Source organism: Gymnodraco acuticeps, unplaced genomic scaffold (genome assembly GCF_902827175.1).
Source record: "Gymnodraco acuticeps unplaced genomic scaffold, fGymAcu1.1, whole genome shotgun sequence".
NCBI lineage: Eukaryota > Metazoa > Chordata > Actinopteri > Perciformes > Bathydraconidae > Gymnodraco > Gymnodraco acuticeps.
The window spans coordinates 5,257,958-5,274,023 of NW_022991375.1; the positions used below are offsets into that span (position 1 = coordinate 5,257,958).

General features: G+C 38.5%; 2 protein-coding genes across 3 annotated transcripts; both read right to left on the reverse strand.

Annotated features, from left to right (window-relative positions):
* Window positions 1-876: 876 nt before the first annotated feature.
* On the reverse strand, window positions 877-4,311 carry si:ch211-215i13.3 (brain and acute leukemia cytoplasmic protein). 2 transcript variants are annotated; one of them, XM_034241100.1, is made up of 3 exons: window positions 4,009-4,311; window positions 3,649-3,773; window positions 877-2,073 (listed from the first exon to the last, which is right to left on the reverse strand). In XM_034241100.1, the coding sequence occupies exons 1-3, from the start codon at window positions 4,133-4,135 to the stop codon at window positions 1,948-1,950; spliced, it is 378 nt and encodes a 125-aa protein (XP_034096991.1). In that variant the 5' UTR covers window positions 4,136-4,311; the 3' UTR covers window positions 877-1,947. The 2 variants fall into 2 exon arrangements, with proteins under 2 accessions (XP_034096991.1, XP_034096990.1); XM_034241099.1 differs by having other exon boundaries at window positions 3,629-3,773.
* Window positions 4,312-5,436: 1,125 nt separating this feature from the next.
* On the reverse strand, window positions 5,437-15,796 carry atp6v1c1b (ATPase H+ transporting V1 subunit C1b). The gene is made up of 13 exons (XM_034240828.1): window positions 15,607-15,796; window positions 14,446-14,625; window positions 14,276-14,343; window positions 13,798-13,883; window positions 13,273-13,367; window positions 11,766-11,857; window positions 11,528-11,626; window positions 11,196-11,264; window positions 7,965-8,057; window positions 7,474-7,567; window positions 7,068-7,165; window positions 6,811-6,934; window positions 5,437-6,252 (listed from the first exon to the last, which is right to left on the reverse strand). The coding sequence occupies exons 2-13, from the start codon at window positions 14,575-14,577 to the stop codon at window positions 6,154-6,156; spliced, it is 1,149 nt and encodes a 382-aa protein (XP_034096719.1). The 5' UTR covers window positions 14,578-14,625; window positions 15,607-15,796; the 3' UTR covers window positions 5,437-6,153.
* Window positions 15,797-16,066: the final 270 nt, after the last annotated feature.

Consider the following 16,066-nt stretch of genomic DNA (forward strand, 5'->3'; position numbering starts at 1 on the left):
ATGTTAAGAGCATTCCATGGAATATAACAAAAAGTGTATCTCGAGCCGGTTTCTCAAACTTACCTACCCCACCTTTAAGTGATCATAGTGTTCATACATTTGTTTTCTATATCTGCTAAGTAACTAAATGTACTACATATATGTAGTGGAGTAAAAGTACAATATTAACCTATTAATTGTTATGGAGTAGAAGTACAAAGTAATATAAAATGGAAAGACTGATGTAAAGTAGCTCAAAATTGTTCTTAGTTACGTAACACCACTGGTTAGAGGACACATTGAATTGAATGGTTAAATAGCACATCAGGTGCAAACTATTTTTTTTTTTGCAAGATAGATAAATGCCATTCTTAAATTACTTGTAGATGTTTTTGCTTCCACATTTACACATCTGGCCTGCCTTATAGCTACACGTGTTTTAATCCTCCTCATCTGAAGTCCAGCCTAACCACCATACATGTCTGATTTATGAAGAAAGTCTATTCTTATATTAGTCCTGCTTATGTTTCCGTCATGTTTTTACATTTTAGAGCATTTATTTTATGCAATATAAGGTGTCTTTGAGTTTCATGAAAGGCGCCTCCAAATGAAATGTAATATTATTATTATTTATTCACCAAAGCTATATCTCCTTCTTTATGTAGCTCCAATATTCTGATTATTATAGATATTATGCCAGTTTAATGAACATTACTATTTATCTTATTGTTTCATATTATCATTCGGATCTTACATAGACTAATACTCACTTGTAATTTATAGACCTAATCTATTTCAAATGATTAATATTTTACTAACAACTATTTAAACAGAATAATAGTTCATTCTGAGAGTAAACACCAGAAGCTAAGTAGAAATGACTGCACATCTCACTTGTTTTTTTGGATTTCACAAATTAAGTAGCTGACCATTTTAATTTAAAGAAGAAAAATATGGTAGTGTTTCAATGGTATTTCACTCACAAAAGTTGACCTGTACACATTTCAACATTATCATCTCAGTGAATCATCAAAAACTTTTGACAAGCAGCAGTAAAATGTTAAGACAGGGGATTTCTCAGAGACCCCGACTGGTCAACAACGCCATCTGCTGGCCATTACTCTCTCTTTCAACTCCCGATGTTCTCCTGACCATTGCTGAATGCATTTGAGATTGATTTAAACATGCAGATCAGTGTATAAGCCACATAAACGCTCATCATTACGATCCATAATAATGGTCTCTTATAAACTTTAACATCCTAACATAAAATAAGATGTAAGAGAACACATACTACTGAATAAAACAAACTCTCAAAGTGAAAACAGGAGCAGTTCAGATAAATATGAATTGTAGGCACATGCGGGTGTTTGTTTTTTTATCTTGCAAAGGCTGGAAAAGACAGTCTTCAGCCTTCAAGTGTCAAACCTCCAAATCCGAGTTTCTAAACAGCACTTCAGGGTCATTTAAATGAAAATCCTTTACAGCATTTACAGTTTAACAGCATCATCATTGTTTTTTCAGTCACAACAAAAGGAATATACTTGCACAAAGAACTGAAGCATAATTCTTAAGGAAGGCCCCACACACACAGAAAACATATGATGTGCAGATTGTGATTATCATGTGCATACGGTACGGTCTGTTCTTGTTTTCTTTAAAAGTGGCTTAACACAGTGACCCATTCCATGACCGGCACCATAAGCATGGGAGAAAAGCCTGGTGGAGAGCGTTAACGCTGTTTGCGATGCACTCTCTTGCTTCACTTCACGCATGCATTTGCAATGGCACAACAAAGATGCAGCATCCCGAGATCTTTGGATTGAGACATTATGCAGGTGCTTGTGTTGTAAAGAACCAAGTCCCTAGCAAAGATCATCCACACACTTGTGTAAATCACCATCCCGTCTTCTGGTGAACTTTTCATAGATCCGGCCATCTTCCTCTTCGCAGAGTCTTGGCTTTTCTTCATCTTTCATCACACACGTCCCCAGGTGCAGCCTCTCCACCAGTGTTGATACTGACGGGCTGCCCATCCTTACACAGCGCACCGGCTTCTTTTGATGCCCTCCTTTTGGTGTCACGGGTGGTTTGCTGCAAAAAGATGTGAGAGTTTGAATGTCACGTCAATTTAATGTCACTGCGCTAGACAGAGAGTGAGTCGGCAACAGGCCTGCTGAGACCTGAGTCACTGCAGCTTTGCCCACACAGTAAGTGGAAGGTTAAATAAATAAAACACAACAATCTACGTTTCTGTGCAGCTGAAAATGCCATTTGGTAGGTCAGAGGAATTCATTTTTCAGATCTTTTGAAAAGTTAAATACAGTTTGTATGATCAGAATGAATTCATAACATGCATTAAGAGCAGCTAGCAGCATTCTTTTGTGGTTTAAATCCCACAATAAAAAGATTAGGCAAACACATGGTTGGACAACTTATCATTCTCAACGTTCACTGTTTGTGCAGCTACAAAATAATGACCAAAAGCTACTGGAACATAGATATTTCGAAAAATATAATATGAATCCATAATTACACATAGAACCTTTTGTGGTCCACAACTTTCAGATTTGCTATTTATTTGCTATATCACTTGTTTCTCTATTAAATATTAGCAATGGTGACATGTCGTTTTTCTTAAATAACAATTTCTCAAAGCACCAACAGACTGATACCATATACCATATTTTCGAACAAATCAAAACCCAAATATATTCACTCTACCGACATATACAAAAAAGGAAAAGCATCAAAACCTTACATTTCATCTATAAAGAGATGCAAATGCATTTACTAATTGTCTTCTTGCTTTCAGATTTTTGTTTTTAATTTACACCTCTGTCGAGCAACTTATTACACAGTCTCACAATTAACTTCACTAACCCAACAGTGACACTATACTGCAAGGTTCTGGTTGTGTATGTCTATTGCCTCAGCAAACTTATTTTTATATATCATAGAGTCCATCTTGCAATCATCTCGGGTCACAAGACATATATCTACCGCCTGCCTTCATATTCCATCTACACTGAAAAAACTGAAACGTTGACTTTAATAACATGTATTATGTGAACAAATGTCACATAACTGTATTAGGTTAGTTGAAAGCTATAATATTAAGTTGAACCTAATATTTTGTATTTAAACTTAATAGTATTGCTTTCAACTAACCTAATACAGTTATGTGTATATGTGTAATCTGTTGACATAATACATTTAATTAAAGTCAACGTTTCGGTGTACTATATATTTATCAGATTTGCAGTAAAAGGAATGTTGTGCTTGGCATTGATATTAATGATAAAACACACCACACAACAATACACTACAAACACAAACATGACAATAATGGGTCTTCCTTCCTTAAAGCTTCACGTTTTCTGCTTCAGTCAACTTGAATATTTCACAAGGAAAGTGAATTGGAAAACTCTGGTGAAAATATTCATTGTGCATATGCCTACATGGTATAAATATGTTGAAAACACACAACTGGAGTCAGATTCCTCGTTAAGTTGATTATACTGCAGCAGCCTAACAGAAAGACATCATAATACTGCAAATAATTTCAGAAGAAATAGTGGTCATGCTGCTTCACATCCTGTGACGTGCCAGCACAGAGGCTGTTGGTGTTCATATGTATTGCCAATACCTGCTACCAGTGACACCTACATCACTCAGGGAGCGTCTGGGTCTCCTCTGGTGGTTGGAGCCGGTGGATGTGAGGGCCTGCTTCCCACACTGGGTGCCTGTGTTCACCATCCTTTTCTCCCTCAGACTGGCCTCCAGGGCTTTACCTTTGGACAACAGTTACATGTTTATCATGTGAAACAACCACATTCTTGTTCTGGAAAACTGCTATGTCAGTTGTGTTATGATTGGTTCATACAGATGTATTTTATTTGCTGCAGGTCTCCCTTGATTCACCTGGTTAAATAAAGGTTTGAAATTAAATGAAATATGGCTGTTGGGCCTTCATGCAATCATGGATGTTGCAGTTAAAACAGATAAAACGGAGGCGGAGGCTCTTACCGTTTGCCACTGCTAGAGAGGTCTCTACGTCCGTGTTGGTAAGCCACGTCGATTCCGTTTCTCTGGTCCAGCTCTCATGGTACCTGGGCTCGATGATAGCGTCCGCCCGACTCCCCCCACAACCCATCTGGGAAAATCATCCACGGCAGGTGCAGCTGACGCGGACTAAACACTCACAGCAGCCGCAGCATCCTCCCCGGATCTCTACTGCAGCTCCATCCGTGTTTCCGTCTCCATTGTCGGTCTGTTTGAGCCGCTGTTGGTTGGTGCTGCTCTCCACCGACAGCAGCTGACAGCGTTAACACGCACACACATACACACAGCTATCTGCGTCATCCAACTGCATCCTCTCTGACCTCTGATTGGCCGAGAGGGATATCAACTCCGGCTCATGTCATCATCATCATCATGCAAATATGCACTTGTACTAATCATCATGACCCAAATAAAAGACTATATAGGCTATAAATATACCATTTTATTTATTGTAAACGTACTGATTTGAATAAACATTGTGAACACCTATAATGCATGTGGACAACAACATCACATCACGTGTATGTGAATTTGAAGAGGTATAGGCCTACTCTAATCTTATAAACTCTTAAAGCAAAAAATTGTTATAAAACAGTCAAACTGTACTGGTCAACGTCTTAAATTATAATGGAAGCTTTTGTTAAATTATAATTATGTGAATCAAGTTAAAGGTCCCATGTCATGCTTTTCTGGTTATTACCCGGCCGTCTCCTTGTGTGTTATGTTATGTAGCTTTTTATGCATGTAAACGGTCTGCAGAGTCACAAACCCTCAAAGTGCACCCTGTAGCGAGTAAAACTCTAACACAGAAAATACCTGTCTATGCTGCCCCAGAACGCCTCGTTGGAGATTTCTCTATTTCTTCCTGGGTACAGTGGCGTATTTGGGTATAGTGACGTGACGTAACGTCCGCGGAGCCATTACGTTAAGTCTGTCAATTGGTCCAAATGGACCAATCCGCGACTTCCTCACACACACACTCAATCTTTTCTCAGCTGCAGCTCCGCCGATTTGTCCGCCTGAGATGGCGGGACGCGGCGAGGCTGTGAGTCTGTGTGAGCACACACACACAAACTCCCAGCCAGGCTGCGGGTGTGTGTGTGCTCGGGCTGGTTTCGCGGTGTCTCGCTGTCTCGACGGCCACTGGGCTCATAGGGAGGGGGGGGGGCAGGAGCTCCAACAAGCCGTTTAGGTCAGAGAGTGAATACATATACTATACAAAGATGCTGTATGAGAAACCAATGTGAGTTTGGAAAATTGCACAATATAAATCTATTTTAGTATACCTCAACAATGGAATTATGATCAGTAGAAATGGCCATGACATGAGACCTTTAAATCAGCACAATTCTGTGTATTATTATTAATATCATTAAAGGACAGTATGCCAAAGTCATCACATAAAGTATTTATTTTTCACATCGATTTTAAATATGTGTTGTACTTTTCATTGATAAGGACAATACAGTATTTGCACATAGATTGATCATTATTTTCTCAAACTGCTTAATAGCAAATCAGCAAACATATTGCTTCATTATACTGTAGGATGATACGTCTCAGTATTTTGAAAGGATTATAGCTTTGGGGTGAAACAATGGTCAACATCTACTTGTAAACATACATGGAGCTAAAAACACATCACTTCCAAAAAACCGAGCAAACAAAAACCTATTTACTGATTTTAGAGGCTTAAAATAAATACTATAGTTAACATACATTTATTTTTCTCTGCATTTTCCCCACATGTATAGTTTTTGATGCTTTGCATGAAGTGGGTTGACGGGGGAAAAAACAAACCATCATTTAATGTCCTTTGACAGGGAATGTCATCCATGTCTTGGGAGCATTGCCCTTTTACAGCTAGGTAGAAAGGGAAATACCAAAGATCATAAAAGGTCCACATTTGTCCAGTATTTTAGAACAACAGTTCAACAACATATTCAATATAGACCCAGGAATGTAACAGCAGCATGAGAGAGGAACATAGAAGGGCAAGACAAAAGGAAAGAAAAATAAAAACAGGAAAAACCAGGTGGAAATAAATTAAAGCTTGGGGCACATGTCACATCAAACTGCACAGAAAATGAGATGATGATGGAAATCTTTCTAGACTTTGAAGTCCAGCAGGTTGCAGTCGAGCTTGTAGTAAACGTAGGGGTAGTACTCCTGCTGACTCAGGTTCAGCCCGGGGATGTCCATGACAGCCTGCAGGCACAGCAGAGAACCAAGAGTTACACACACTTCATTCTTCTTTGTTTTTATATTTCAATACATTTTTCATTTTCGTTTATTAACTGATTGTTCAGGGTTTTTGTTTGAAGTACTTTACATTACAGCTTGGTATTAACATTGTAATACTAGGGTAATACTTAAAAAAAGGTAATAATCATGTGAAATCACATAATTACCAAAATAATAAGCAGGTAATAGCTTGGCATTAACAATGGGTATACCTGGGTTAATACAGTGTTGGACTGACATTTACTAAGCATAATAATTGGGAAACAAATTCAAAGATAGCAACAAGGAAAAACTGTATAGTAATATTATGGTAACAATATGGACTAAATGAAGTACTAAATGCTGAATATATAATATAACAATACAATTATTATATTGTGAAATGGTTAAATAATATTTCTCTTAAAGTAGTGATCGTGTACTGTAGGTTAGTATTGTGTAGCCCATACTCATAACTTGTTCATCATTATAATATGATGTTCACCAATGTTTATTGTTACAGAGTGTGTGAAGGAGACTCACATCGATGATGGCGGCGCTGCTGTCCAGGTGTTTGTACAGTTCGTTGAGCACCTCTCTCAGTTTCTTCATGTTCTTCTTGTTGGGCTGGAGCAGCATGGCCTGAAAGTTCACGGGCAGCCCATATCTACGAAACAAAAGAAGTTTGTTACTAAGAAAAACCTACATTAAAAAGGGATGGGTGGATAGACAACCAAAGTATGGAGAGAATGAATGAATTGTACAGTTTCATGAAAGCTGCTGGATGTTCTCCTGCTTACCTTAATACAGACTCCACAAACACACGCAGGGCTTTTATGTGAATCCATGCAATGAAGGCTTCGCTGAAATTCACTTTCAGCCATCGTACCAGAGGCCCCTGGGTGGAAATAAATAGCACTTTAATATTTTATAATAAAAGTTAAAATACCTGTCAACTAGCTGATATTGAACATTACATTTTTGGATGTTTTAAAATAAACATTTCGTCAAATATTACCAGAAAGCATATGACAAGAACATATATTTATATCCATGATGACTGATTTCAGCCAATATTTAAGACAAATTAAAAATGTAATTGGGAAATAAAAATGTATCTAAAGAATAAAAGAACCCTCCCTCTTAAACTGGCTTTTCTTCTTCCCCACTTGGTATTAGTGTTTTTTAAGTAAACAGCTGCCGTACAAACTGTTTCTTCTTGTCAGTGGACAGCCGTGTCATCTCTTCTTTGTCGGCCTTCATCTCCTCCTCATTGTACTGGAAATCACGCACCGTAAACCTGGATAAGGGCACACAGCAGAGAGGTAATCAGCTGTCAGCGAACACACACACACACCCACACACACAAACACTCAAGTGCACTCCTGTCACGACAATGGGCTACATACAAACAGTCACATGATACATAAACACACACATTGTGATCCTCCTATCATGCTAATTGGAGAGACTAATGACAGCTGACAAAATTGTGCCAAATATAGAAGAATGGAGTTTTTTTAAGCATAACAATCCGGTTCCTTTGTTTACGAATAGGTCACCTACTTTAACAATTATATGTTCAAACATACTGCTGTTTATCTAAAAAGAAGGACACATAATCTGCAATTAAAAAAATATATGTATCAGATGGCTAACACTGCAAAAATAAAAATTCTGAAATTAAATTAACTTACTTGTTTTCCCTGGCTTTGTGTTTGAAGTCATCGATAGCCTTCCTGAAGAGAGTGACACTGAACAGGCCGCTGTCGTTGTCTTCAAACAGCAGCCTGGAGGAAAATAGACATTAACATGAGAGCTGGATACACACAGTATGTTTGACACATTACAGCAGGTTTTCACATACAGAAAGACCTCATTGGGACAGAAAATGAGAACAGTACTACCCTTTATACAAATGTGTGTACCAGCCCTACTGTTCATCTCTACCTGGTGTAACATATCATTCTTAGGTATGTAATTCTGTATGAGTAAGTGTCCACATTCTCCTCTTAAGTGGTTTCATTTATTTACTTTCATGTAACTAACCGAATGACCTGGAAGCTCCAGTTGCTGAGTTTGTAATTTAAAGGTCCCCTATTATACTGTTTTTCATCAATATATTATAGGTCTCAGATATATACAACAGTGTTTCCCCTAAATACAAACACTGGCGGTGCAGCGCCGCTGCTGAAATATGCGCGCCGCTGCTAGGGGGCGCCAGCCAGGTACGGAAAAAAAAAGAAAAGAATCTTTTTTTTACTTTTACTATTAAAATAATAATAAGTGGTGACCCTTTTTCATTTTTGATTGTTTGTTATGTGGATTTGTAGTATTTGTGTTACTGTATGTTCAATAAAGGTGTATTTTTGCTAAATCTTGAGACATTGCCACTGTATGTACTAGGCAGGGCCGATTTTTGGCATAGGCGGTCACCTAGGGCGCCAGATCTGGGGAGCGCTGCGCTGGTGGTTCTGGGAGGGGAAAAACATTTTTTGACCGTTGGCGCTCATCCTAATTTTCGGCCTTGATGTAACAACATTCATAATTAAGTAAATGTAACACCCTTTTCACCCCGGTCACACATTTGCCCTGTACGATGGGCGCTGTAAGTGATGAAAGTGGGGGATGTTGGCTTATCAGGTGCCTGCAGCTCACAGCCAAAGTGCGAGAGAGCGAGCGAGGGAGAGAGAGAGAGAGAGGGCGCACCAGTACCGGCGCTGTTGTTATTAGAATCTGGTGCTAGCTGCGCTAACGGATATAAGAAGTATATGTTTCTACAACCAGGGTGAGAGGCTCAGTGAGGTAAAGGACTCTCTGAGTGTTTAGATAAGTTAATTTTAGTCTAAGTTATCTCGGTGGGTCTCAAACGTTTTGACCACAAATTATGTAAACACATATTTCCAAGGCACTCCTTTATAATTATTAGGATAAATAAAAACAGGTTTGAAATCATTCCAATGTATACTATAAGACAGTAACCAAAAATATCGTTTAAAGTTGGAGAGATACAAAAATATGCATAAATAAATAAATAAATAAATGTTAACTAGGTAAAATAAGATATGAATGAACAACAAAAATAAAATAAGTTACATGTATGTGTTATTGGCTATGGTAGGTTATTGGTTATGTTCATATACTTATTTGATTATTAAAATGTAAACCGATCTTTTTCATATGGGTGTTTTAGAGTTGTACCCCCTAGATCAGGTCTCTAGTAATTGTGTGCTTAAAGTGCACCAGATTGAGGCATTTTACTGTAAAATGTTCAAAGTAATCTTCCCGGGGGGGGCATACCTCCGGACCCCCCTAGAGGATGTGACGTCCACCCCCCAATTGAAACATGTTCATACAATACTGAATACATTTGAAGCCATTTTGACGTATATTACCTATCTCAATAAGTTTCTGTTTTTGTAGTGTATTTGTCTTTTGTAGAGATTTTTCATTTATTCTTTATATATAAAATCTCGCCTAGGGCAGCAAATTGGCTAGAACCGGCCCTGGCACTAGGCCTCAAGAGCCTTTCTTGTGCTGGCAGACACATAGAAACAAATTGGCGGGGCGCAATTCACATGTGCACACACTAAAAAAATGCCACGCACTCCGCGCTCACATTATGCTGGGCCCACGTGCCTTAGCACCGCTGCTATGACTCCATCCTAGGGGAAACACTGTACAAACATATCTCTGAAGTGATTGGCTTGAAATACCAAACAGATCATGCATTAGCATCCCATAAACCCCTCTGTTTCAAAAGAGCTGATTCTGTGTCTTTTACTTTAGATGAAAATAAGGAGCCCCTCCCCACGCCACTCTGTGAGATATTTGGTTAAAAATAACACAATGGTGCTCTAGGAGGAGATTCAGGTTATAAGGTGGTGGGGGGGGGGGGGGGTTACCTTGGTTGGTGATTGGCTAATGGTTACACAAGCCAAAAAATCGTTATGACATCATTAAGTGGCCAAAATCTGATCAGCTCATTTTCAGACAGGTTTTTATATAAATGGATCAGGACAAAAAGTGAGCAAATATTTTTTCCTGAAACTTTCAGCATCTCTTTACACAGAGGGGACACATGGTTATGTATAACAGACAAGAAAAAGTGGATTTTGCATAATAGGTGACCTTTAATCAAGATCCGTGCTTATTTATTTTATGTAGTCTAAATTTCACCATGAGAATCACATTGACAAAGAATCTCTTCTACAACAGTCAAGTTGTATACTTTTCTTTTGTAAAACATAATATGCAGGATGTTTGATTCTCTAGTTGCTTCTGATCCTTCATCAAAGCTGTCAACATGGTCACTAACTACCTCTTAGTATTTGTCCCCAAAGGTAGCAACAAGGACATGACGATCCCTCACTGGCTTCTCACTTATTGCTCGAAACACAACCCAACTGTGTTTCCTGGTTAACAATGTATTGAAAGTATCTGCAATAAGATTTAGTCTGCATTTCCTAAGCATTAAGTCAGTCCAATGTTCAATGCAGCTGTTCACATCATACATTTAAAAGTTCTTAGGCACAATCCCAAAAACATCTGCCAATTTCCTCGCTGCTCCAACATGAGATGTTTCCCGTTCGCAGTGCATACAAGCATTAGTGCTAAGTCTCAAATACAGGTTGCTAGGTTACCACACCACACTGAGCTGTTTGTCCGAAAGGCCACCTCAAATCATCTGGCCTCTTCGGCTAAAGGTCAATTGCTCTCTGCAGGTCACCCACATAATGTTTTTTCTGTTTTTAGAAACACTATTAGCAACTATAGGTAAGTAGGTAAGTAGAATTTAAAATCAGTCTGTTTAGCATGTGTCACTCCATAACATTTATTAAAAATTCAGATGCGTCACTGGGCCATTTACTCATCTAATGGTTGACCATTCACACATTTGTCCCAGAAAAACTGAATGTTATGCTTACTTTGTGGAGCGTGGCACCACCATCTCTGACAGGCTTTCATACGTCTTCTGCCAGTCTCCATATCCGGTCCTGGAGGGAAAGATAACAGTCATGTATTCTAAGTTTAAAATAACATGTAGCTGTTGATACCAATACTGATATTTCAAACAAAAAGGCGTTTGTATTATTTTGAAATTGCATGCATTACAAATTGACCATTTCAATTGACACTATGAATTCAGTTATTTATTTTTTATTATTTTGTCAATTTATTGAACATGTCAGAAACATTTATTAATTACATGAATATAACAACATATTGAATATAAAGACAGTGATGCAAGTGTACTTACTTTGGGACAACCACCAGCATGGTAATCAGGTACTCCGAGTCCAGCACAAAGTCATCTTTCTTCGCTATGTCGGCCAGACTCCTGGTCAACAAGCTCCCCCTAAAGGACCACACATGCAGTTCAGATAAACAGACAATCTTCATTTTTCTCAGGAAGACATACAAATATTTGTGTTACAGCTTATACGATTACAGTGTGTATAGTGCAGGAGTACTGTACACATTTAATAACTACTCACGCATTCTTCCGCTCCAGGTTTTGCAGGTTTCCCTTCAGGTTGTTGTAGGCTGAAGCTCTGGCCTTCAGGTCATTGTCTATCTGAGAGGCTTGCTAGAGAACAGTAAGAAGAAGATGAGGAGAGATGACTTCAGTGAGGCTCAAATCCTCTTCCAAACATATAACACACTTGTCAGATTACAGGAATGATCTAAATCTAACTATGTCAATATGTGATAAATATGAGGGTTTTTGTTGCTGTTTGTTTTGATCTTTATACTGTTGTACACAGGCCTGAATAAAATAAAAATAAAACATATAAAAAAGCACCACCATTAATATAATAACTAGGGCCGGGACTCGATTAAAAAAATTAATCTAATTAATTAGAGGCTTTGTAATTAATTAATCGAAATTAATCGCATTTTTAATCACATATAAATATTTGACCTAAGAACAGTGAGAAGCAATTTTTTTCACATGGATTTTAGTATACCATTAGGCACATTCACACCGCAGTACTTTTCCCACAAAGGTTCATGAGAATTTAGTTCATGAGAACTCTTTGAACCTGGGGGAGGATTAGGCAAATGAAGCCGCTGACGTCACTTCTTCTTCTTCTGCTTTGGGTTTACTGGCAGGCCGCAAACCACTTCACGGCGTATACTGCCGCCCAAAGTCCCCGGCCGGAAGTCCCCGGAGTTGGGGACTGGCTTCAGTAGAAGCTGCTGGGACTCCCAGCAGCTTCTACTGAAGCCTTCCGAGTAAATCGCCAGAACGCCGACACCTCCTCATCTCCACCGCTCCCATGTTTTATTTTGTGTTGCCATAAGTTAGTCTCTCTGCGTTTCTGCGCTGGGCTAATGCTAATAATGCTAATGCGAGGATAATACAATGGCGGCTTCACAAAACTTTTTGCGAGTTTTACGGGGCGTGGTTTGCAATCCGCCCAGCCAATCAGAAATATAGCTCTTTTCTCACAAGAGAGCCGTTTGAAAGTCCCTGCTCTCTAGCAGCTCTCTGCTCTCTAGCAGGGACTTTCGTGGGGGTAAAAAGGTTCTCATGAACTAATTTTAGTACCGGCTCTTTTTGGTGTGAACGCGATAAAAGAGGCTAACCGTCCACGCTAGCTTCCACGCTAGCTGCTATATGTTTTGCATTGAGGTGATACTTGAGGCTTGATGTGCTGCGGTGATATGCGAATTCCTTTTTGCATAATTTGCACACAACCGTGCTCTTATCGACGCTTCCATCCGTCCGTTTTTTAAAACAACATTTCCCACTGTTGTTCACTGTTGTTTGTTGTTGTCTGAAGTCATGAACGTTAGTTGGTGCTCCAGTATAATCGGTACGCCTGAAACTCATCCAGTGAGAAACGTTCCGCGGTGCAAAAATAAGTGCGATTAAAATGCGTTAATTTTTTTAACGCGTTAATTTTTGTGTAATTAATTAATCTTAATTAACGCGTTAAAGTCCCGGCCCTAATAATAACCAAATATTATGTCTACAAATTAGTAGCTTTTTTGTACCTTGGCGATGATCTCAGAGATGTTTTTCAGCGACTGTTTGATTGGATACTTAGCCATGTCCCACTGAAATCTGGTGATATAGGTGACCAGGTCCACTGGAAATGAAAGAAGGAAAACAGTCATCAGCCTAAAACATCTTCATATCTATGGGCCTAGTGTCGAATAATGATTGTTTATTTATATTTTTGTATTAATGTAGTTATCATTTTTATAATTGTTTTTGTTTAAGTTCATTTACAGAGAGTATTTGGAAGTTTTAGGTCTAGAAATATAAAGCACAGGTTGGAGAACTGTGTATAAATGTCCATGAATTTTTCTGCTTAATGTGCATAGCACTATCTCCTTGAATGTCAAGTGTGTCACATTTCTGTGGTTCGATGTCATAAGAGTTGACTGAAATTCATGCCAGGTTATTTTTTCGCTAGTGACATTATATAGCTAAAAAAAGTTTACTAGCAATGTATTTCACTGCTTACTTTCATTTGAGGAGTGCACCAGTCTAATGATTACGTTCACAGGCATTACCTCCATTAGCAAGCAGATTTTCCTGGACTTTGTCGCGGCTGTCCTCCAGGACATCGGCCATGTACTGAGCGACCTTCCTCACCACACTGCAACATAACACATGGGAGAGGACAAGAGTTACACACCAACACAAGAGGTCCTAATTAAAGACAGGAGAAAAACTACAGGCAGAACTGGACTAAATGTGACATTTAACTTCGTTTTCTCTGAAAGCCAAACATGCAGTTTTAGTGGAAAGAAGCAATACAGGCTATATTTGAATAAACATCTACCATCAGATTTCAAAACTGCATATTGACAATTTATTTTATTTTTTTATATTGAAATAAAAGGTACATTCTGAATGTTTTCTTTCATCCATATTGTATTCTCCTGAATGTCCAAATATCTTCTTAAGCCTAACTGCTTCAGCATTTTTTTTTTAACAAAAACTGCATTTGAAAAACAACAAGAAAGAAAGAAACTAGTAAAAGTTTACCTTTCCACAAAAGTGTCTAGTTTAGCCAGCTCATCTGACAGGCCCACTAAGACATCTAGAGTTCCCACCTGTTAGAGACAAAATACACACAAATATTAACACAAACACTACAAAACGTATTGTGTGCTGATTCCCTGTGGAGAGGATTGCACATGTCTGCTGTGTTTTACCTTGAGATCAGGGATGTTGAACTTGTTGTTAACGGAGAGGTTGTTGGTGCGTGTGGTGGCCACCATCAGCTTGTCCCAGGTCTGCTGGCACGTCTTCTCCCCCGGAGCAGAGATCAACCAGAATTCAGTCATAGCTGCTGGTAGAAGGTTGGTCTACTGGGAGTTTGATGTAAAGATTCACTGAGGATAAAGGAAGAGAAAGAGTCCCGTTGTCTGGTTTCAATAATCTTTTGCATCATTAAGTACTTTGATTTTTCAAGCATTATTGTTTTGTCAGTGAAAAGTTTCCCCACTGACTGTCAACAAGTATTACAAAATCACAACAAAATATTATACATGCCACTACTAGCCGCCAAATGATTATGGGCACAAACATGCGCCCGTAATATTTACTTTAGACAATGATAAAAAAAGTAAAGAGTGATCATCATATCAGCAAACTTGATAATGTAAAACTAACAACACGTAAATCAAAGATGTTTAATTTATTGCACTGTATATCTTTAATAATGAAATATCACATGGTGTGATTATAAATGTCATAAACAAGACCTAGGCAAGTCAAAATTATGGGAAACAGATATTTTCTCCTGTCAAAAAGGAAAGCAGAGAACTTTGGAGCCTACATAATATTGTATAGCTCTTTTGATTTTAAAAGCATGACTTTGAATTGTAACCCTTTATTTGATGTTATTTGTACCCTTGGTTGCATGAACAATTTCCATATCTGAAGTCTTCCTCCACGTCATTTTTTTTTTTTTTTAAAGAAGCTTGGTTCCTCTTTTGCCTTCCATTATGCTTTTGATTCATGACCTTCCTCACATTTATGTTCCTATGATAGTTATACGGAAACTGCACACACACTGGTTGATTGCATCAGTACAGCTCAGTAGAGACAGACAGGTCTGCTGATTTACTGTCATATGATCAGTGTGTGTGTTGCAGAGGACATGCTCAACACAGACCCTAAACACCATGAAAAACAAACCACTGAGAACTGTTGGTATTTAGCTTGGACTCTTTAATCATTCGACCTTCAAATGACTGATTCAATGAGCAAAATATACCAAACTACATGGGTGAATGCACTGTTAGCTTGCTTGTTTGCATCGCAGTCTCACGCTGTCACGACGTCATTATTCGGTGTATTTTCGTACTTACCGATGTGATTAATGGCTTCAGCGTTTTGTCCACACGGTGTAATTCAGTTAAAGAGTCACAGCTTTCCATACGCACCACAGAAAATAACAGCTTTAAGACTCAAATGTGCTTCAACACAGCATCTCACAGTCAGCTGATCAGGACGGTTGTTCTGCGCATGCGCAAAAGCTGCTGCGCCTTCACGTGACCGACAAGTCTTTGTGACATTCAGTGTCTGAAAATAAAGTCGGAGATAGTAACGATTGAGCGGTTGGAAGGCATTTAAAGGCATTTTTACTTTTTACATAATCATTCAACAAACATACAATGTGTACATTTAAAAAATATAGCTGCAGTATATATAAAGTAGGAATATTACCAATATGTTGAGTGCAACCTACAAGACCGCATAGTTTCCTGGAATGCAACACAAATCAGCAATTCTGGAAAGCAAGATGCGCAGTAATCTGTAAAAAAAAAG